At 49.9% G+C, this 21844-nt stretch overlaps 1 protein-coding gene across 8 annotated transcripts in view; it reads right to left on the bottom strand.

Annotated features, from left to right (window-relative positions):
- The window catches only part of Usp (retinoid X receptor ultraspiracle), a 68102-nt gene that overhangs the window by 14515 nt on the left and 31743 nt on the right, over positions 1-21844 (bottom strand). For 6 of the 8 annotated variants that reach the window (XM_071791530.1, XM_071791527.1, XM_071791524.1 and 3 more), the window contains 2 exons: positions 2378-2504; positions 1922-2083 (listed from right to left, as the gene is read on the bottom strand). In XM_071791530.1, the coding sequence (XP_071647631.1) occupies positions 1922-2083; positions 2378-2504 (289 nt within the window). The remainder of the gene's footprint in view (positions 1-1921; positions 2084-2377; positions 2505-21844) is intronic. The other 2 variants (XM_071791532.1, XM_071791529.1) reach the window with 1 other exon arrangement.

Genomic DNA, 21844 nt, shown 5'->3' with positions numbered 1-21844 from the left:
ACGACGGTGTTCCATGCATTCGCGCGAGCGGCTCGCGTGTTATTCGCATAAAAGTCATCGCAGATGTTTCTTCCTTTTCATAGCGACGCGCATTTTCGCGGACGCGCACGCAACGCGGCGGTTCGCCGCGACCGGGACCTGTTGCAGCTGCAACACGAAAGACGATACGCGGACCCGTTCTCGCGACGGCGACGGCCGACGTGCGGTGTGGAGGCTCTTTTACCTCTACTATCGTGTTTCCTCGCCTCGCGCGCGCGACGCCCTGGCGGTTACGTGTCCGCGTTGGTTCGTCGACATTTTTATTATTCCGCCGGCCGACGACGACGGTTCGACGCACCGCGCCAATTATGCAAACACGACGCCGCATTTGCAAGCTTTTTTTTACCACGTATGCACGCAAGAAAATAAAAAAGCGCGAGGAAGCATCCGTTAATAACTCTCGAGGATGCGTCGTCGCGCGCGAGTCAAAGTTCAGTGTCGGATTACCGAAGAATCGGTATCGTAACGCGAGACTCGAGAAATCCTTTTACACAGCAGATATTAGGTACCCGAGAACTTCCGAAATAGTAACCTCAGCCACGTTGCGTAACCCAGTATAAATAATTTGCAGCGATTGCACGTAATTAAACCGAAATATAACAAACTATATCTATATAACTTTGACGTTAGATTCCACGTGCATTTTCAATATTCAAATAGAATCATAGTCGTTAAATGTGATCGTAACTTCGCAGACGGTAACACGAAACACTTTGACGAGCGCGTGTATCCTCCCGCCCGAACAAGTTAATGCCACCAATCCCTCGAGTGAAGATACGAGACAGCCTCGAGACTTATCGAGCGTTAAATAATTTGAGGAAAGGTCGACGATTCTGCCTCGTCGACGTCGTGCTCGAGCGCTGTGTTTCGTCGGCAGAAATGCCTCCGTAAAAATTTCCCCGCTGCTCGTCCAGCCACTCGATTTTATTATTCGGAATCGTGTAACTTACTTTTGCGAGGTTGCAGCGCAGGTCGAAGGGTAGCGATAATTGGAAAAAACAAAGCATTTATCGGCGATGCTTTATCCAACTTTATCGTGTCGCGCCGCTGTATAGGTGACGCGGCCTGACGGCATAATAAACCGGCCCGCTTATTATTATTGTATTCTCGGTGAGCCGTCGGTGGACGGATTATTCACCGTTCTCCCTGTTAACGAGGGTCAGGATTATCAAGCAAATCCGAAGGACCTTGAACCGCGCTCTCTCGCGACGGAAAAATCATCCGGCGCAACGCAAGTATACAACGACGGCAAATTCATATTCATAGGCGCATCTCTTTTTCCTCTTTTTTTTTCTCTCGAATAAATCGTGGGGCCTTTATCGTTCGCGTGCTCGCTTCCTTCTCGGAGAAATGCAGCGGAGAAGAGCGCGGTAATTATTTTTGCAGTTGGCCAGCCGCCGCGAAACGACGGACGCACGATGAGATGCACAAGGGGAATATTCAAACGAGTTTGTTGAAGTCACCTATTGAAGTCGCCGCTCGAGAGATTCAGCCGCAATCGAAACGCCGATTACCCGCGAGCGCGTACATTTCTTGAATAAAATCGCCGCGCGCGCCGTCAAGGATCAAATTTGCATGACAAATGCGAGCGGGGTACGAGAGAGATGGGGGGGAGCGGGGGGTATTCGTTAGACTTCTATCGGATACATACTTCCTAACGTATAACTTTGAACCGGCATTTTCTAAGGATATTCACGGTGGATAGCGCAAATTGTTCCTCAACCCTTCACAGAAACTCCTCCGCTTGAAAATGAAAGGCAAGGAGGAATAGTGAGTGGAAGTCAAGAAGATTATCGAGGTTTCGTTCGACCGAGAAGTATCGTTTGTGCTAACGAGTTGCGTTGCGTAATACGACAATACGGAAACGATTATAAAAACTTACCTGTAAACGCCGTAGTGTTTGCCACTCGCACGGTCGCCGCAGATCGAGCACAGATGTTTGCTGCCCGACAGAGGATGATTAGGCGGGTAAGGGGTGACCGTTTTGCTCTGACCGCTGGGCGATGTACTCAGGAGGTTGCTGTGACAACCAGCATTGAAGGGTCTTTACATGCAAAGCAGAGAACGATCGTCTGAGATCTACGCCGCTACAACCGTAGCATGCACATTTCGAAAACGCCCGGCGCTAAATTTATAGATCGCGAAGTATGCGCTCTTAAAATCTCTGGAAATCGCAACGAACGGTTATATCCTTATCGCGGTAACTCTTAGTTTTTTTTTTTAATATCGCTAAACCGAGAGAAAATTCTCTTTAGGTCACTCAAACAAATCTGCCATTGAGTCTAGTTCTGTATTAATATTCACGAAGCATAAATTGAAGTGTTACAAGAATATTTACCCTGGACTGTTGGGACCCGATGGGCTAAAGTTCCCCGAATTGATAAGGGCCGTGTCGGGCTTCATGTCGAGAGGACTCTGCGGCCCCACCGACGACATCGACATATTGCTGTTGTCTAAACTCAGCCCTGAAACACACAAGCAAATCGAGTTTATTTTATCAGAATTTCACTTCGCGCTCCATATTAATTTTATTAAAATTCCCTGTAAATTTCGTCATTTATTGCATATCCCCGCAGGGTTCGCAATCTACTACCAACACTATCCTTCTCCTCTCACTTTAACCCTTTGGACCAACGGCTTAACGTCTCTTTCCGAAAGACGGAGCCCAGTTTTCTCCGCACAAGAGCCTATCTTGCACGGAGGGCGCAGCTATCGGAAAAACATTCCATGCTTCATGGCTCTAGTGGACTCGAACCTGGTTCCTCAGATTACGAGTCTGGCGCTCTACCACTAAACCACACTGCCGCCCTATTATATTAATATTAATATTAATAAAATTAATTTTAATTTTATTAATATTCATATATATATATATATATATATATATATATATATATATATATATATATTCGTTTCATATTCGACGCTACGTACACGCGCGTGTCGTTCTTCCGTTTCGAAATCTTTTTCAGATGACGAGCGATCGCGCGCGATAAAGAGAAAGAAGCGCCTCCGATGCAAATTGCAACCAATTCCCGATGTTGCGTGAGAAGCGCATTTATTATGCGATCGGTGCTTCGCGGCAGGTATCCTTTCTAAAAGCGGTGAAAGGGCGAGGATCAGCAAGCCAGGCGCCTTTTCCGCATCTTCCGCGTCCTTCGGCATTCCTCTCGCGCGAAGACGACGACGGCGCCTTTCGATAACGAACGCACACGTCGACGATTTACAGTTATACGGGTAAATCCGAGATGTGAATCGCGGATGTCCGCGATTGTTCGGAGATCGACGCTTTTTCCTCGAGAAGAAAGTTCAACGTGAGAGAAAGAGACGGGAGCGGTTCTGCTCTCGAAGGTCGAGCCGAATTACGCGATCGCGAGACAAGTGTGCGAGGTGGCCAATGGGTTGCAGGTGCGAAAGCACTTATTTCAGCCGTAACGTGTTGAATTTTGTCCGCCTCGAAGTAGACTCTCATTATCCGAGAATTCTGTCTCGAAGGGGACTTCTCTCCTTCGGCATCGCGTGAAGGTGAATTCCTTCTCTCGCCGCGAAGAGATTGCACTTTACGTGCCGATAATATCTCCGGTATTACCAAGCGTAGCGATACACCACTTAATCGATAAATTGTATATTTATTCTCTTATTTAATTGAGGGAAACTAAGAATTTGTGAGTTTAAAAGTAGCGACCGGCGACTCTCGGATATAAGGAGTGTCTAGTGGAATGAAGATTGCACGCTTGCACGGTTAGTATATAGAAGAATTTGTTGAACCCAAGAATCCGAGATAGCATGAACTGAGAACCGAGTCGCCCGAATACTCGTAGCATTCATAATTCATAAACGCAAAACTATAGAAGGCAAAATTATAGATTTAGAAGTCTGCCAAATTCTTCAAGATCCGCGTGACATTTATGGCTTTAAATGTCTGGAGGGATTCGTGTCCGCAGAAACCCTCGAAAGTGAGAGTCGATGGAAACAAATGCCCCGAGGGGGGCAAAAAACCCACACAGAGAGCGAGGGTTCGGCTGTGAAAGTGGTCTTCTACATAAAAGAGGGCTCGGTGGTTTCACGCGACTGAGAATACGCGCGCTGTTACACCGACGTTTGTATTGGGGGCTCATTTCGTCGGCACCGGGCGCGAGATTGCCCGGATAAACGAGTCTATATAACAAAGTCCGAGGAAATACGAATCGGAGTAGTCGGGGATGAATGGGAGACGCGAGAGTTTGCTTCTCCCATCGGCTATACGAGGCTACTAACGCTAATTTACACGTCCATTGTATCGTCAATTTTGGCATGAAAAAGTCCCTTGGAATTACACGGAGTATTGATCCTCGCGATATACGTTTTCCTCCGTGCGGGGCCCCCCCTTAAGTGTTTATCAGCCGTCTCGGCGGTCGTCTCCTCCTTCTTTACCCTTCACGGCGTAGATTCATTCTCTCTGGAGGGAGAGAAAGGTCCTTCTCCGTAGCACAAAAAACCAATCCATTCTTGCGCGCCCAGCGCTTATTCCCTTTAACGGCGGCGAAGTGATCGATGGAGGTTTACGTTTCGCAAAAAAAAAAAAAAAAAAACTCCTTCCCGTAGAGAACTCTCGTTTATTAGTAAGAATCCTTTCAGACGTCAAGCAATTCTGAAATTATCCCTTGTGGCACGGATATCGGGAACGAGAAGGTGGAAAATTAATTACATCGGAAATAATGTCTTCTAATATTGGTTGTAAGCTGATCAGTAATGCAGCAGTTACTAATACTCCGCATCATCAATCGTATATATAAATTGCTAATCGCGCTCTATCGCTTTATATAGACGTTGGCGGCAAGATTAATCGCCGTCCATCTAAAATCGTCGCTCTATCGAGCGCGAAGCAACGCCTTCGCGCCTTATTATTGTACAATCCTCATTCACCAGTAGTAATCGTCTAGCGTCGATCGAATAGGTCGTCTCTCCCCGACGACCTTGTCTGACCACCATTCGCCGGGCATTTTTCACTTTCTACATTCAGGCGACCCGGCCCATTATTGCCCGACGATGACGAGACCCCAGACCTCCGGACCTCGCACCTCCGGGCTCGCGTTTTCTCCGCACCGTGGGAGTTAGGGTGGAACGTCCGGGAAGATAAACGACATTTTAATCGACTCCAGACACGACCGCCGAGGGACGCGATGTTGACGAATGTTCGCGAGACGACGAAGGAAAGAGGCGGTATTAGGCTCCGTCTGGACGATCCATAATTCGCTGACAGAACTCAGGACAGAATTTCTTATCCGGTGATATCATGGACCGAACTGTAGATACAATCTGCAGAGAGAAACCTCGCGCTAATTCCACCGTCGCGCAAATTTCCTCTCCTGAATTTTTATCTCTTTTTTTTTTAAGATAAATATTAACGAGTTTATTAAATGGTTTGCGCAGCTTTATAACCCGCAATTTTAATCTCTTTATGAAAGACGAATTTAGCATCGCAGATTTTAAATCGTCTAAAATGGGCTTTATAGGAGGTGGCCGGAGCAACGAGCGATCGTTCGGACGATTCGCCGTTGAGGACGCGTCAAGTGCATCGGTAATTGCATGCCTGACGTCATTCCATCACTCTATATATCTCTCTTTGTCCTTCTACGCTCTTTCTCGGTTTCTCTCCGATCCATTCGGCCGACCCGCTCGCTCGGAAGCGCATCACTAACCGACAAATGCGCAGCAGACAGACAGATTGGGATTTATAGCGGTGAAACACTGCATCAGGGATGACCGCCAAGAAAGCCATTGATGATCACTAATCAGCATCGAAGATGGCATCGACTTTTTTTCATAACGAGTAGCGAGAAACCCCGAAATCTAACGATTAACGAATATAACGTTCCACGACATTACAACATTTTACTGTATGTGAATTATCAAGTGCCAGATGTAATCATAATAATTATAATTTGGTAATATATCTAATTACACAATTATAAAAAAAAAATGATTAAAAAAGTTCTGTCCCATTACCGATATCTGTCTTTATCGAAGCTGCGCTCGGTCGACGACACACTTGGATAATATCGATTCATTTTCCAAGACGGCAAACGCCGCGCCACGCCACCCCGGCGATTATTTTTAGGCCAATGCAACGGCCAGCGAGTGACCGATGCGCATTACATGCCGCCGGGAGTTCGTGGACCGAGAGAAGGAGCGAGGCGTTCGATCAGGAGAGGCCGCGAGCCGAGCCGAGCCGAGAGCCGGTGGAACGGGGCCACCACGTGGTCGCTCCGGTGACCCACAAAATGATTTATGCGGTCGATCCGAGAGACCGTGGAGAGTTCGCGCTGGAATTATTCCTCGGGTGCTCGGCTCGCGCGCCGGTAATCCGCGATAACGACCCCGAGGATCGAAATAGCACCAAGGGAGATCATCCCACCTCCGCCCAATATACATATCGGGTTTAGCACTTTCGCGCTCCGTTTATCGCTCTCGCGATAAAAAGAAAGATAAATTGTCGGATAGATCGTCTAGCGAGACCAGCGAGAGTTGCATTCTTTTCAAGCCCATCGAGGATCAAACTAACAATAAGTGGTGAACGATACTCGGTCATCTCAGATAATCTAAGTTCGACGAATCGACACGCATCTCGCCATCTATCTCTCGCGCGTTTCCACGAACGTTTTTCCTTACCGCCCCGATTATGACGGGATCGTTATAACGAGAGGCGCACGATCGCTCCCCCCAACTCTAGGAAGTTTCCTCGATCAATCTCGCGGGCGATCATTGTCGTCGTCGTCGTTACGTACACACGTCCGAGCGATGATCTCGGTGCATTCGCTCTCGGCCGTGCGTCAGCGATTCGCCGCGCGCGCGTCCGCGCGTTCGGAGATGAGTTATACATCGAGGTCGTAGCTCTCGCTCTTCTCGCGGCTGATTTCTATTTCGAGTGCCGGGTCGTCGTCGTCGTCGTCGTCGTCGCTCGCATGCCACTCATCACTCTCATTTATTAAGCTCCGCGCCGCTGGTTTAATTACGCAACCGGTCGACCGGCCGGCCGGCAAAGTGACGGACCGAAGGTCGTCGACAGTCCGCGAGACTCCGAGGAAGTGCGCGTTGCAGCACGCGAGATAGTCGCATCGCGATCGGCGCAGTCATTGCCTGACACGAGCTCGTATGTATGTATCGCTCACTTACGTATCAGAACTCCGAAAACCTGATACTTTTTTACCTTTGGACGAGCACACCGTCTACGAGGACATCCATTCCCGGATAAATTTTATAACGATATATATCGAAAGTCGTTCGTGATATCGGCTGTCAGAAATCGCAGGTGCGCGTGGAAATTGTGTAATACCGGCGGGGGAGGACGGTGGATTCCCCTCGCGCGCTCCCGGAGTCGCGGGAAAAGTCGTGGAATCGCCATACATTTCCACGTTGGGGATAACGGCCGCGGTGGGCGATCCGGTGTCGCGGCGGGGCGGCAATGCGATTCAGCCAGGTACGCGGCCGGAGTCGGCAATTAAAATTTCCTCGGGACGACGACGCGCGATATTCATTCCCCGAGCGAGCGCGGGGCCGAGACCGCGCATTAAGTAATTACACATGAGCGAGCGTAGCTGGGTCGTAAACGCGACTTGAAGCGTATCGGCGCATGCAGAGAGGGTGGGACGAGGACACGAGAGTGGTCACAAGGCCAAGCGCTACCAGTGTGTGATGGTATACATTATAACGCGCGCGCATACGCGTGCACTTTTACACACACGCACACACGTGCGCGTACATGTGGCGTGCACATCTATATATGTACCGGCGGTGTCGGGCACCTTGACCAGACGCAAACACGACAGTGCAACGTTCGAAGACAGAGACGCGCGCACGCACACACACGCGCGTCGAGCGTATCTGTAGCGCGTAAATTTCACGTGCGTCCGCAACGAGATAGACGATGCTGCGGAAAGGAAAGGTATAGAGCCCAACGCCTCGAGAATCGTTCCAAACAACGCGGATCATCGAACAGCTTGATGCGCGTACACAATGCTCACCGCTTTTAGCGGTCTTTAAATATTCATCGGGAGAGAGAGAGAAAAAGTGGTCGTCCGACCTACACCAACGATGATTCCGAAGTGTCTGCGTCTCTGAATCTTTTAAATCCGTATTTTAAGGTCGACCGCGCGCGCGTTCGGGAGAGATCTCGGAGCTCGCGCAAATTTTCCTAGATGTTAGTACATTTTCGGAATCAAGGTCGAGGCGCGGAGTGAAAATTAGCGGTTTTGCCGCTCGTGACGCTCGTGTTCGAAGCTTCCGAGACGTTTTCGCGACGTGTGCACATCCACACGTGCGGTGAACGGAAACTCGATAGCACGCCCGTGAAACGTAAAACTCGCCAAAGATCCGTCCGCGTTACTGTCGCGGTATATCGCGGCTTCGTAATTACGAGACGAGAAGAAAATTAATATGCTAATTCGCGATCGCGGAACGTGCACGGCAAAATGACCTTAAAATCATGGAAAATAGATTGACGTCAACTCCTGCGACGTTGCAAAGACAAAGGCGGAATTTTTGCGGAGAAAACGCGTCCTCGTTTCCATCCAGGAGCTCTCAAACCCGTCGCCGATTGCGTTGTCGCAAATTTTGGCGTCTCGTTTGCCCGTAACGCGATACACCTCGGGATGTGCAGCAGCACAGCCCGTCGTTATCAGTGACGGCCGGTGACATGCGCGCGTTCCGAAACTATTCTCGGACGTGGGAGGAGGATGAATATTTATGCGCTGTGTGTGAGAAGAAGCGTCGGCAACCTTGAAAACGGCGATAAACCGTTCGGCTGCACCGCTTCATTGCATTCCGTGTCGCCAGGCGCGTCGAGCGCCGGGGAGAGGGGCAATGGCACCTCGGCAATAAATTCAACTGATGATAATGAAAGTGGAGTTGCAGATAAGTCAAGTTGCGCAGATATATGAATGCCGCTCGTAAAATAGATGACGCGTGCGTATCAACGCGTTGATATTTAGGTGCATTAATAAGCGTGACGCCGCGCCGCGCCGCGCCGACGTGAAAGCCGAATGCGCTCGGCGCGGTCCATTAAGGAATTGAAATGTAATACCCAATTAATTCGAACTTAGACAGTCTCGTTTAATAGGAATGCCTCTGTGATGTATATAAGCGCGGGCTTATAATACACGCTGAAGCTCGCATGATAAATTAGCGTCAATTCGTGGGCTGTGTGAGCCGCCGTCGGTCGCCGCCCGCGGAACCAGTCCATTAGCGGATCGAGGCATTAAAAGCACGAATTTCTTTTTTCCTGTTTTCTGCTCAAGCCGCTCCCCCATCAGCTCGCCGTTTTGTTTCCCGCGAGAGAGAGAAAGAGCCGCGGCTTTTAAAGCTGTCTATCCATTCCGTTTTTGTTAAAAAGCGGACGCGTCGATAGGAGCCGCGTGGAAAGTCAGAGACGGAAGGAAAAAAAAAGGAAAGGAAGAACAATCGGTACAATCGTCGAGAATGCGGGGCATTGTGCAACTACGATTGACGTGTGCATTATCAATGTGCAACACATTTGATAATTACAATACGTCTATGGGTACGATAAAGGAAAGTTAGAAATTTCAAATGCTTTCGGGGTATAATAATCGTGGATGAAATCTAGAAGGATACGTATCATCTCGTATAATGTAACGATAGCGCAGCGGTAGTGACGTAGGGTCATAATTGATAATTAACGTCGCGCTAATTTGCCGCGTCGAGTCCTTGCATCCGAACTCACGGCCGAGCCACACGACCGCGAGAAATGGGTTCGGAGAGGCCGCGTTTAATCTACTTTGCCGGAATTTTCTTCGCACGCGTCTGTATACGACGCGGCGCGGCACTCGGCGATGACATTGAGCTCGTACAGCAGCCTCAAATGAGTAATAGGAAAGCGCACGAACGTTCGTCATTCCGCGCTAACTTTAGACCCGCGTTAAAGCCGCCCCGGTGTGCAGAAGCGCTGAATTAAGCGAATATTCGGACACGCGCGGTTTACGTTACGTTTATATATAACGGGGTTGCGTCCCATTTCTACCTTGTTCTTTTGTCACGACTCCACGGCCAATTTCGACACGATTTTTCGTCGGGGAGACACATCGAGACACTTTGTACACTTTCCAAGTGACCGGTAGGGAAAAGCGAGAAGGCTCTCTAGCGGAGCGAATCGAGACAAATTCGTGTTCCTCAATTAAATTCGAGCGAGCGCGCTTGTTCGACGGAATATTAAGATTCTAGACTAGGGCGTGTAATGTTTAAAAATTGGAAAGTTGCTAAGAGACACGACGATCCTCGTCGACAGGTTTACGCTAAGGAAAAATCGTCTCCGAATCGACTCGAGAAAATGCGGTTAGACGAACATCCGGTGCGATCTCGTATATAGGACACTTTGTATATGTACGTGCATTTGAGATTGCGGCGACGACACGAGGAGTCGTTCTCCTTTTCACATTATGCTGAATCGCGGCGGATATGCGCGTGTAAACGCGACGCGACGCGACGCGATGCGCGCGCGTGACGCCCAGCGTCGTCGTACCGGTTACTCATCGCGCGGATATGCAATTCAGCGAATTTCGACGGCGGATGTACTGATAAACAATGCCGACGCGCGTCCGCTCGGCCTTTGTTGGCTCACGAGATAACGTTACCGGGACTCCGTGATTCTCGCGGAGATAAGTAAACTAGATTTAACACCGTCGCGTACGAATATAAACGCAGCAAAAACGATCGCGAAGTTCACGTGCCTAACGTCCATTATCTTTATCGCGCGTTTCCCTTTCCGATAATTGCGCCTCGTCTCTCCTCTCATCCCTCGACGACTCGGAGATATACACGTCAGCGGACGTGTAATCTAACGTCGCGCGGACGCCGCGGATACAGCGACGTTAATTATCCCATTCCGAATGTTTATGTCCGTAACTCTCTTCGCGGAGATCTCTGCGCGATTATGCTCCGCGCGCGATTACGTCGCGACGTCGATATCACGTCGTGACGAACCGATCCGTCGCGGACGGCGAGGCCAATCTTCTCTTCTCTCTGCGCCTCGCCGTCGGCGGTTAATCGTCGCCGCGGAATAGCGCAGACGGAGGAGCACAGCGCGATAAACGATCGCGGTCTCACCCGCGGGGGAGAAGAACTCTCCGTTCGAAAGCGGGAGGAAAAGGGGAGAGAAGAGGGCATTTTTCAGTCGCAATTATTATACCGGGGGTCTCTGACGGAGGCCTTTACGACGGTGACGTCACCGTCTGACAATTTGCGCGCTCTTCCGAAACTGAAAACCAGTTTCCCGCCGCGCGACCTCCGTACGCCTCGCGCCTGATGTGTGCCTTTAGGCGGCATCGGCGCGCCGCTGCAACCGCGACGCTGCTGCACCGATGATCTCGGCCCGGCCCGGCCCCGGTTCATCTCTAACGCGGAGCTTCGCTCGCACGCGAGAGAGCGGGGGCTGCCCGAGATCGTAAATTCACTATATAAATTCCGCTCGTTGTTGGCCGACTCGGCCGTAAATCGTCGAACGTCCGCCGATACGAATGTATACATACTATACATTCATAACGCGGGCGCGCGCGAGAGGAAGAGAGAGACTCTCATGATAAATCCACTGCCCGGCTTCTGGCGACCGCGATGTAATTCCGTGGGACAGCGGCGCGCTTCATATACATAGATCTGCCCGCGATGCAAAAGTTGATGATCTCGAATCGAAATAAAGCGGAGCTCGAGCTCTCGCGCACAGAGGGGTTCCTTCTCGGTCTTTCCACGTGCTCGCGTCGCCGCACGTTTTATCAGTTAAGGCGAAATATTTCGTCGTACCTCGCAAAGAGGCGCGCCGTTATCGGGGAAAATTATCGTTCCTCCCCGACGGCGGTGTGTAAAGTAAATTAAAAATCAGCAGGTATATAACTCGTATACACATTGTGGAACGGACTGGATGTGTAGCACACGCCGCCACATGCCACGCATAACCCGCGCGATTAACGATTTCTTCGCACGCTAGTTCGAGTTCGTCGCGAAAAGCCGGGAGAAAGAGGAAAAAAAAAGAAAGGAAGGAGACGAAAGGAGAATAAGTTTTAGACGACATGCACGAAAGACAGATAGAGAGAAGGAGAACGAGAGAAAGAGAGAGAGAGAGAGTTTTTAACAGTTTCCTGCACGCAGCTGCGACCGGATGCCGCTCCCACACCAGGCCAGCGGCGTTATAACGTTGCACATGCGACCCACGCAATTGTGCATGTGCACGTATACGACCGTACGAAAATAGTGCCGCGTCCCTGACGTTAGTCCTTGAACCCGCGAAAAAAAGTCGTCGGATTTAACGACATCCCCCCGCGGGGCTGATTTACGCCGCTGCAGAGAATGCGACCGCGCGGAGCGCGCAGCCGTGTGGGGGTCTCCCTGCGATCGGCTTCGCTTCGATCCATTTCCAATGGAAGCGCGCGCCCGATAGAATTAATTAACGAGATACCGTGCGTTAATCCATTCCATTTCCTCCGAATAAAGGGCTAACAATTCATCTATTTTTCGCGCTGTAGTTATATTTTCCGAACTGTATGTTGATGATTGTATCTCCGAGACTTTTAGAGAAAAGGATTTTTAAACGTCATCCCCGTCGTCCTCTCTCTCTCTCTCTCACACAAAGTTTCCCTCTATTCGCGAGAGATTAAGCTCGCTCTCGCCGTATTAATACACGACACGGCGTAAAGCGAGATTCATCGGGCGATTTCGCATGGCACATGGCAGCGCACGTGTTAACACGCGGGGCACCTTACGGCGTCTAAATTTACGTAGAATTCTAGCAATCAGCATGGGAAACTAGATATGGCGCGTACACAGGAACTCCATTATGAGCGCAGAACAGGGCGCGTTTCATACGACCTCGACACTTTCCCGTGTTGTATCGCAATAAATATTTGGACAAGTCCGTGTGTACAAGTCCGAAAAAGATAAGGCGTTATGATTCTCGTATTCCCTTCTTCCACGGCCGCGTCTCGCCTTGATTTTTTAGCGCGCCGTAAATCTTCGGCGCGGACATAAAACAGACGTTTCCAGCATTATTTGCGAAAGCTCGCTGCCCCCCTGCCCCCCCGTCGGTCGGTCCTTTCGCCAAGGAAACGCATCCGCCCGAAAAATCCCGGCTTGGGCGAGGCGATATCTACGGCGGCGCCGGGGAAAAATCTTGACGCGCGCGCAGTAAGTCGGACCGAGACGACGTCTCGGAACGTACACTGCAATTTCTACGATCGCCGCGAGCGAAAATATCTCTCCGCGCGATTCTTTTCATAACGCGTGTAGATTCACGAGATATTGCCGCTCGTAAACGCCGCGCGAATGCCGTTCTCATGATCATTCGCGAAAATAAGATCGCGCGTTAGATAGGCGGTGCCGCGCGAGTCGCGTCACGCATATCAGGTCAGACGAATGTGTATACGTACATCCTCCGTGCGCGGTATTTCCACGCAAAGTCGAAATATCATGCATCTGGAACGTACGTCTGAATAACGCGGGGAGATTGCACGCGCGTGCAGCGCAACCGCGCCGCATACTCATGCATAAATATGTCTTGTGTCGAATCGTCTCGCAAACCGCAGTCATCTCGAGCGATGGCTCTCACATTCGGGGGAGAGACGTGACGACAAGATCGGACGGCACGGTTGGAATAATCTCGCGCGCGCGTGACGAGCTGTATTTTCGGAGCTATAAATTTTTAAAAGCTGAATTCCAAGGATTTTAACATCCCGACAGTTTTTTATGTCCTCAGATTTTTTTGCCACTTCGAACTTTTGAATCCCCTGAAGCTGCTACTCGAGCATCCGCATTGCGATGTGCGTAATCGCGCGAGATTTACATTGACCTTATTTTTAATGAGCTCGTAAAAGCGAAAAACAGATTGGCTTTCTCTTCGGACTTCGTTACGTGCGAAAAAAAAAAAAGACGAGCGGTCTTTTGTCGAGAGAGCGCGTAATCTGATAACAAAACGAGTCTAAACAAGTCTAAAGTTCACGATGTTAAGTACGCGCCGTTGGCCGTCGCGAAACTCGCCGACACATACGGTAGGTATATAGAGAAAGGCGAGGCGATCGATGAAGCGAATGCACAGTGGCGACCGCGTCGCTGCGTACGCCCCTGACAGCGCAGGAGAGAGAGAGAAAGAGAGAGAGAGAAGAGGAGAGGAGAGGAGAGGAGAGAAAGAGAGAGAGAGAGGTCGAGCGAGATCTATATGCAGCCGCACTTTATATAGCGCAGCGTGCCACGTGCAGGGCAACTCGGTACCTGGGTCACCGGGAGAAGGTCACGGGGTCGCGATTTCAGCCTAGGTGCACGGACTCCCGGCCCTCGAGTGGGTGTGCTTGCAGCTGCGAGCCCGTGTCCTCGCAGGTGCAACAACACACGTCGCGCTATGCCCCGCGAACGAACGCCCGCGCCGCGCCGTCGCGGCGTCGAACCGTGCGGGGTGAATCACCGGTTAAAAAAAAAAAAAGTCATTGGACTATTACAACATTCCGAATAAATTAATTTACGTTTCTTACTTCTTGAATGTCAATGTCTCGCCGTCTCCCAGCTTTGGATTGGACTCAATGAACGCGAAAAGAACGATATTGTTTAGGAATTTAAATAGAAGAATATTAAACAATTCCACGTGAATTAATAAATCCCACGTGAATTGAACACGATCGCGATCAGTAAGTATTTTTTTTATCATCCTACGTGAATGAGCGTCGTAGGATAATAATGACGCTGTGAAAAAAAATCCTGACCGTCACACGTCGTGCGAGAGAGCTTCGCTCTCGCGGAGATATTATTATAAAATACGGTCTTCGTTATTTTAACCACTTATTATTTAATCGCGCCTCTGGCATTACCGTAGGTCGTAGTACAAGCAACCGAGTGACCTTTTAATTAAATTTCACAGTGTCGGTGTATGATGTCACCTAGGCCTTCCAGTTCGCGTCTTCATTACACAATTTTTTAAATTACATCTTCTCGTAGCGTAAACAACGTAATAATATAAAAATGGACGTCCAGTGATCGGTTATCGGTTCAATTAACGACCGACCTCCTTCGTAATTTAATTAGAACTCTCGAGTAATTTTCCACCAGGCGTGTGGGAAAGGGGAGGGGGGGTGAGGAGCGAAAGATTTTAAATTCTGCAAATACGATATAGGCGGCGATTATCGTTATTTCAGTCGCGACTAAACTCGAGCTGTACTTACAACTACATGCACTGACGAAAGCCATTACCGGGCGCGAGGAGTGCCGAGGAATATTGCCGCGAGATCCTTCGATTTTAGCGTACGTGCGTGCAACCGCGACGTATGAATAAGAATGTGTGGAGCGCGACGAAGGTGGCCTTGTACGTGAATATCACGGCGAAGGTCACGGGGTCGCGATTTCAACCGGGTAAACGAGCCGCGCGCGTACACATGGAGAACGCGTACATACACCCGTATATACACGCTCTCCCCGTTGTCGCAGGTGCAACGAGGCGTATCGCGCGCCGCTCCGCGCGATGTACAGAATGCACAAAAAGTCCGCGGGTACCCGCGGGTATAAATTAATCGCAGTTAACATACTTTGTTTAACGAGACGCTCAAGGTAGGCAACGCGATCCGATCGTACGTGCGCATTCCAGAACGTTTTCCTTATTGACGGATCATAAAAGACAGATTTCACGTTTCTATACGATGTTTTACATTTACAGACCGGGATCAGAACTGATCGATCTTAATGTGGCGAATGTAAATAACTTGTCGGATTAAAAAAAATGTGCACGAGAGACTCACTTCAAACATCTGTTTAAAATTTAATTGCAATTAATACTGCGATTATTTTGACACGTTCTACGACGATATATGGACGAGAGCTCGTCCGAGAACTCGTTCGCGTGATATCTGGAGCGAGATCGGCGACGCGCGACAATTAACCCCTCGCAGTGGAAAATATTTTCTCCCGGCGGGTAATAAAAATATAACTCGCTGCAGCGACGTACCATTGAAGCTTTAAATAGCCTTAAATATCGTTACGCCTCGCGAAGGCAAGGATGATCGCCCTTAAAATATTGCCCCGGCTGGTAAACAAGGTGTTGTCGAGTAAATAGCCCGTCAATGAGCGCGCGTTCCGAGTGGCAGTTAATTCGCTGGACTTAACACGGGCGGCGATATGTCGCGCGCGTAATTACGCAATCGAAATAATTGTCAGTAAGTACGTTATTTCGCAATATAACAAATACAAGGAAAATGTATAACGCTATATAGGTGATAAAAATAGATGGAAGTCAAGGTAGGCCGCGTATGGACGCTCTTTATCCCAGCCGTCTTGGCAGCCCCCTTGAAATTAACGTTCGTAACAGCGGCGACGACGCGGGGCAATTTTTAGCGGCGATTAAAGATGAAGCCGCGCAAAAATACACCGTAACGAATGTCAGTTTCAAGGTTCGCGCGGCGGCTACACGTTCTCTCTCCTCTCGCTCGCCTCTCGCCTTCGCTGACACTGCGCTGCAGGCCCTCCGCTCCTCTCCCCGCTCCCCGCCTCCTCCTTCTCTTCCTCCTTCGTCGTCGTTCTCCTCCTCGCGGAATGCTCTCTTCAACGGCGAGCGAGTGCCCGCGATGGTTCCGCGCTAACCACGTTAACCGGCGCGGCGCGCGGCTTACGTAATCAGCGCTGCTCGTTCGAAGGTAAGAAAGAAGGTAAGAAGGTCATCAGTCACGAGTCACGAGGCGAACCTTCTCGTCCTCGCTTTTATCCTCGAAGGCGCCCATTGTCTTCGGAGCGTACGCTTCGCGTGGCGCGACACCGTGTTAATGAAAGCCCGCTAATTGTTTCGGAATTATGGCGAGAGACCATTTGTCCGAGGGAATAATAGTAGGAGCATTTGTGTATAATGAATGCCTGTTATCACGGTGTGTCACGAGATTCTTACGGGTTACGGGAGACAAATATCGAGATATTTCGCATTTCAAGATTTTCGCATGCCTGAAGAATGCGTTTTACACTTTCAGCAATTTGTACCTTTAATTGCAGCAGTCTTTTCCCTTTCAACTAACTCGTATCTTCTCTTTCCTACTTTTTTTGTGAATAATATTGTCGAAGGAGAGTATCGATCGTCTCTCTGTCGCGAATGTCTCAGTCACTTGGCAGTCACAGAGCGAACGGAACTTGTCGACGGTATCGACAGCGACGAGCACGCGTTTCGATTGGTCAAACGACGGACGGCAACGTTTTGTTTGCAGCTGCAACGTGCCCGACACGCGCCTGACAGCGCAATCAACGTTTGTTCCTCTATATCGATTTCGCGTTTTCGCTATTTTTCCTCCCTTCCGGCTGTCGGTCGGTGGGTTTGTTGAACGTCCCGAACTCGGAAGATCGCTTTCAAGCGGCACCATATGCGACCGCGAGCGAAACGGCAATGAAAGAAATAAATAGAAATAAAAAGACACGCTTTTTTTTCTTCTTCTTACGTTAAAAAAAAATGTTATTTGCTTCGTAAAGTAAGTTATTTGCAATTAAAAAGAAGGCTAAGCGATAATTTATGGAGTTTCTAAGAAGCTCGGTAAAAAAAGCGAAGAAAAATACTAGAAAAGAAGGAAAGAACGTGCGAAAACAAATTTCGCAAACAAACCGGAATAAATCCAGCTTTATTTACTATCGCCAGTTACTCTCGGAGTAACTGAACTCGAGTTGTTATGTGAGATTCGCGTTTACGATCTGTGTACTCTCCCCCCCCCACCCCGTTCCAGATTTAATCTTTATTAGTCGTTCGCTCAGCGTAACGATGAACGACATATATTCCGCGACGTACACGAGCTGCGAGCGAGTGCGACTCGAGATCCGCGCGGCAAAGGATCGCTCGAGCTATGACTAATTTGCAAGATCGGCGATCGAGAGTAATCTCGTGAGCAGGAAAAACGCGCGCATTTTAATGAAGCTGACGTGTGCGAGCACACGCCTCTGTCATCGTGCAGGGCGTGTCTTTTTAGCCGCGCTCACGTTCCGCACCACCACGCCACGTGCAAAAAAAAATTACTGTACGAGGCACCACACGGGACGGGCAACGGGCATACACCCGACGCAATGCACCTCGTATTAGTATCTTCGCTTGCTATTCGCCGCGGGTGCTATTTCGACGCCTATCTCTCTCTTCCCGCGTCCCAGTATTCCGAGTGGCATGGATTTAGAAATTTGGGACGCCTTCGGACACCCGATGCTATAGGTCGCTGACTGACAATGAAAGTGCGACAGTACTAATTTTAAACGAAGAAGAAAAAAGAAAGATACTTCTCCGCCGTCTGCAGAATGATCGGGCAAATTCACGGGCGAGTGTGCGATAGTATTAATAATAACGCCGTAAAATATTCCCCTCCCCCTATTAATTAAATACACGCGCGTATATAATGCCGGCCACCGGTGGAATATTAAGCGCACGAGTGTGCGCCGCTGGTATATACGTGACATCAGAAACATCTATTCGGTCAGTAGCCACACCGCGAGAAACCTGCCAACGTGACTATAATAAACGATCGCTTCCTTCTGCACGACGCCGTCGTTTCGTGCTCGCGCGGAGCGACGAGGGACTTCCGCCGATCGCAATCGTCACGCGACGTTTGTACGGGGAGCGAAAAAATATAACTTTAGAATTTAACGCCTTTTTGCGCAACGCGCCTGAACAAACTAACGATCGCGCTATACGTCGGTCGTTCTCGTGGAAGGAAATAATTCTGAGGAACGCGCTCTCGCTCTTATCCGAGTTCCGCGTTCGATCGCGCGTATTTGCGTTTCGGATCGCGGTAAAAAGATTACGGTCGGAGATCGCCCAAATAGGAAGGGGGGGCTTCTTCCCGTCCGAATGAAGCGTCTGCAAACACACGGCGCGCCGTAGAAAAAAAAACCCAGATAACGTCCCGCACCCGCACACACAGCGAATCTGATTCAATAGAGGAGGCGGTTGTACGCGACGAGCGCGCGCGTACACGTGTACACATATACGCGATACGCGCGATAGCAGGACCTGCTCTTCACGGCTCGTTCCCATCGGTGCCAAGGTTGCATCGCACCCGTGTACATTAGCTGCACTAGAGCAGGCCCGAGGCCTCTGCGTGCGGAGCGGAGAGCCTCGCGTGATGCTTATACGCTCGGAGCTTATCGCGTACGTATATGCGTGTGCGTGGCACAGTCACGCGTACGTAAACCGCGTGTGCGATAATGTGGAAACGACGACGACGACGACAACAGCGACGGCGACGACGGTCTAGGCTAAACAAACGCAGCCGCGGGGTTTGCAGAAAGCGAGAGAGAGAAAGAAAGAGAGATAGAGAAGCGAGAGCAATTCCCTATGAATCGCTCTTATCTATATGTATCATCTGGCTGTAAGCGTTGCGCAAGCCGTTGCCCGGATTCTCATGCACTTCTCGAGCGCGAGATTAGCGATAGATTTATATACGGAAATTCGGGACACATCGCCGAGGGATCGCGATGTAAGACGTATGTAAAAATGTTCCATGAGCCTAACGTCGTAAAAAAAAAAACCGGACAAATTAAAAAGACCAGACAAAAGGCTTTTATTTACATAATCCACCTACCATTATTTTCAACATGTACGAGACTCATGGCGCATCCTGCATAATTAGCTTCTCGTATTTCGAAATGCAAAATATGTTCAATCTTACAATAAAAATAGCGCGTTATCGGCGACGATCGCGATGCGTGATACTTTTATCGAGCAGATATTCATTAACGTGATATAATATTCGCCGACGTTAAACGTGCACGCTAATTAATGCTATGCCGCGTAATGAGTATATATATCGCGAGAACGGAACTACGCGCCGTATATCTATATATTTAATTATGGAATCAAATGTATCGCGACGTGCGTCGCGACGCTCTCACGAGCGTTATGCAAATCCGAAATGAGAAATCGCGAGTAAGCATATTTCTGTTCGTGGCCGGGTGATACCGGTTATCCTCGCGAACAATGCGGCGCCGATTATCTCCAGAATATGGAATGAGCGATGGCGATAAATGCGCCCGCGATAAAACGCAACGTGTGCGCGCGCGCATATCGGTTGTACAAAAGAGCATCGCAAAGCCGCAGCCCACCCTCGTCGATTCTAGGACGACGCGACGTCCCGGCACTGAAATCATCCTCAAGATGCCCGCGATGCAATCGCATCTCCACGACCGACCATATTGGAACTATGCCACTCGTGGGCGGCGCGGCCGCGGTTACGTCGCGATAAATAGTAAACGTCACATATAATCGTGCCCGATCGCGAGGATGCAATTAGCTCCCTCGTCCGTCCTAAACGGCGCGATTCGCGACATCAGATCGATGGTAATCGTCGGCTATAGCTCAAACGCCGTCAAGGTAAGGCAAACGTCATCATAAATGTTAACGCCCATCGTCGACGGGACGAAACGAGGACGATTTGCCTCGCGTTATATTAGACGAGATCGCGAAGGAATGTCGCGATGTCCCACAGGCTTTTAAAAGAGAAACGAGTCGGGGCCGCGGGAAATCAAGCGTGTAACTTCGGCGGACGCGTCGCATTCGTAATCTGACGTGACGGCGCGGATACGATGATGATGATTGATCGACGTTTCGACGCGATACGGCGCGCATTGACCGGCTGATAATGCACGCGATATCTCCTCGTTCCGCGTATTATTATCGTGCTCTTTTTTTTTTATCTTTCCGCGAGGTATTACCTGGTGCATCGTGAACGATAAGGAAAAAGAGCGCGGTGTCTTATCCGATAAAGCCGACGACGCAGACAGACGTGTAGAGCAATTTCGCGCCGTTCGGCAAACAGACGAGCTCTCGTCTAAATGTGAGACGAGCGGCTGTCAACGGCATGATCGATCGCGATCAGATCCGCGACCATGAATTTCGTCGGCTGGGGTGGAAGAATTATCTGATCCTGCGACTACTTTATCCAACCGAATCGTCGACGATTCGTACGATCATGGCGTTGACAATAATAGGGAGAAAATAATCAGATAAAAAAATAAATGAGTAATCCAATAATAATGAACGAATGGTATAAGAATAATGCTTCAAAATTCTCGCAGCAATCTTGATCTGCTTTTGGAGCAGAGTGTCCGGATGGAAAAAGAGAGAGAGAGAGAGAGAGAGAGAGAGAGAGAAAAAAATGTTATCAGGGAACCAGTGCAACGAGACTTCGTCGCCGCGACGTTGACTTGGTCAGTTCTCGGGGCGGTATCAATTTTTCCCGGGGCATCGATCTCCATACCGGTCCCGCCGAGCCGATGTTTACGTTTCGTGCGAAAAGTTTCCCGTGTTCGCGTGCTGCTGCCGATTCCGGCGGCCGAGAACGCAACGCGCGTCCGCGAAGGAACGAGACGCGCGCGCGTGTTGCGCGGCAATAGGGACACATATGCGATAAGGCTCGAAAACGCGGCTCGTAAATCGCGTCCGTGGGCGCCTGATAACGGGGCGCATTCGCGTGACCTTCCTCCGCTCGCTCGCGTTCGCGAGCTTTAAAGCCCGCTCTAAGGCCGCTTTTAGAAGCGGCTGACTGATAACGAGCGCTCCGCTCGCTCGCTCGCTCGCTACCGCCGCGCGCCGCCGCCGTCGCGGTCGCAGCCGCAAATTGCGCCATTCACGTCTCAATAGCCGACCTTCACCCCGTACATTTAGCATCTACATACGATGTATATGCGTCGGCCGTGCGGCGCGTATCGGTCGCTTCGGTGTAGGACGGCAGGCTATCGCACGAACCGGGTGACTCACTTCGCTCGAGAGCAACGCGTCGCGACGGATACGACACGCTAATTCAAGAGCGGTACGAATTGTGTGTACGCTCGACTCGATAGA

The sequence above is a fragment of the Temnothorax longispinosus genome, chromosome 10 (assembly GCF_030848805.1).
Source record: "Temnothorax longispinosus isolate EJ_2023e chromosome 10, Tlon_JGU_v1, whole genome shotgun sequence".
In the NCBI taxonomy this organism is placed as follows: Eukaryota; Metazoa; Arthropoda; class Insecta; order Hymenoptera; family Formicidae; genus Temnothorax; species Temnothorax longispinosus.
This window is presented reverse-complemented; position numbering and strand designations above follow the sequence as displayed.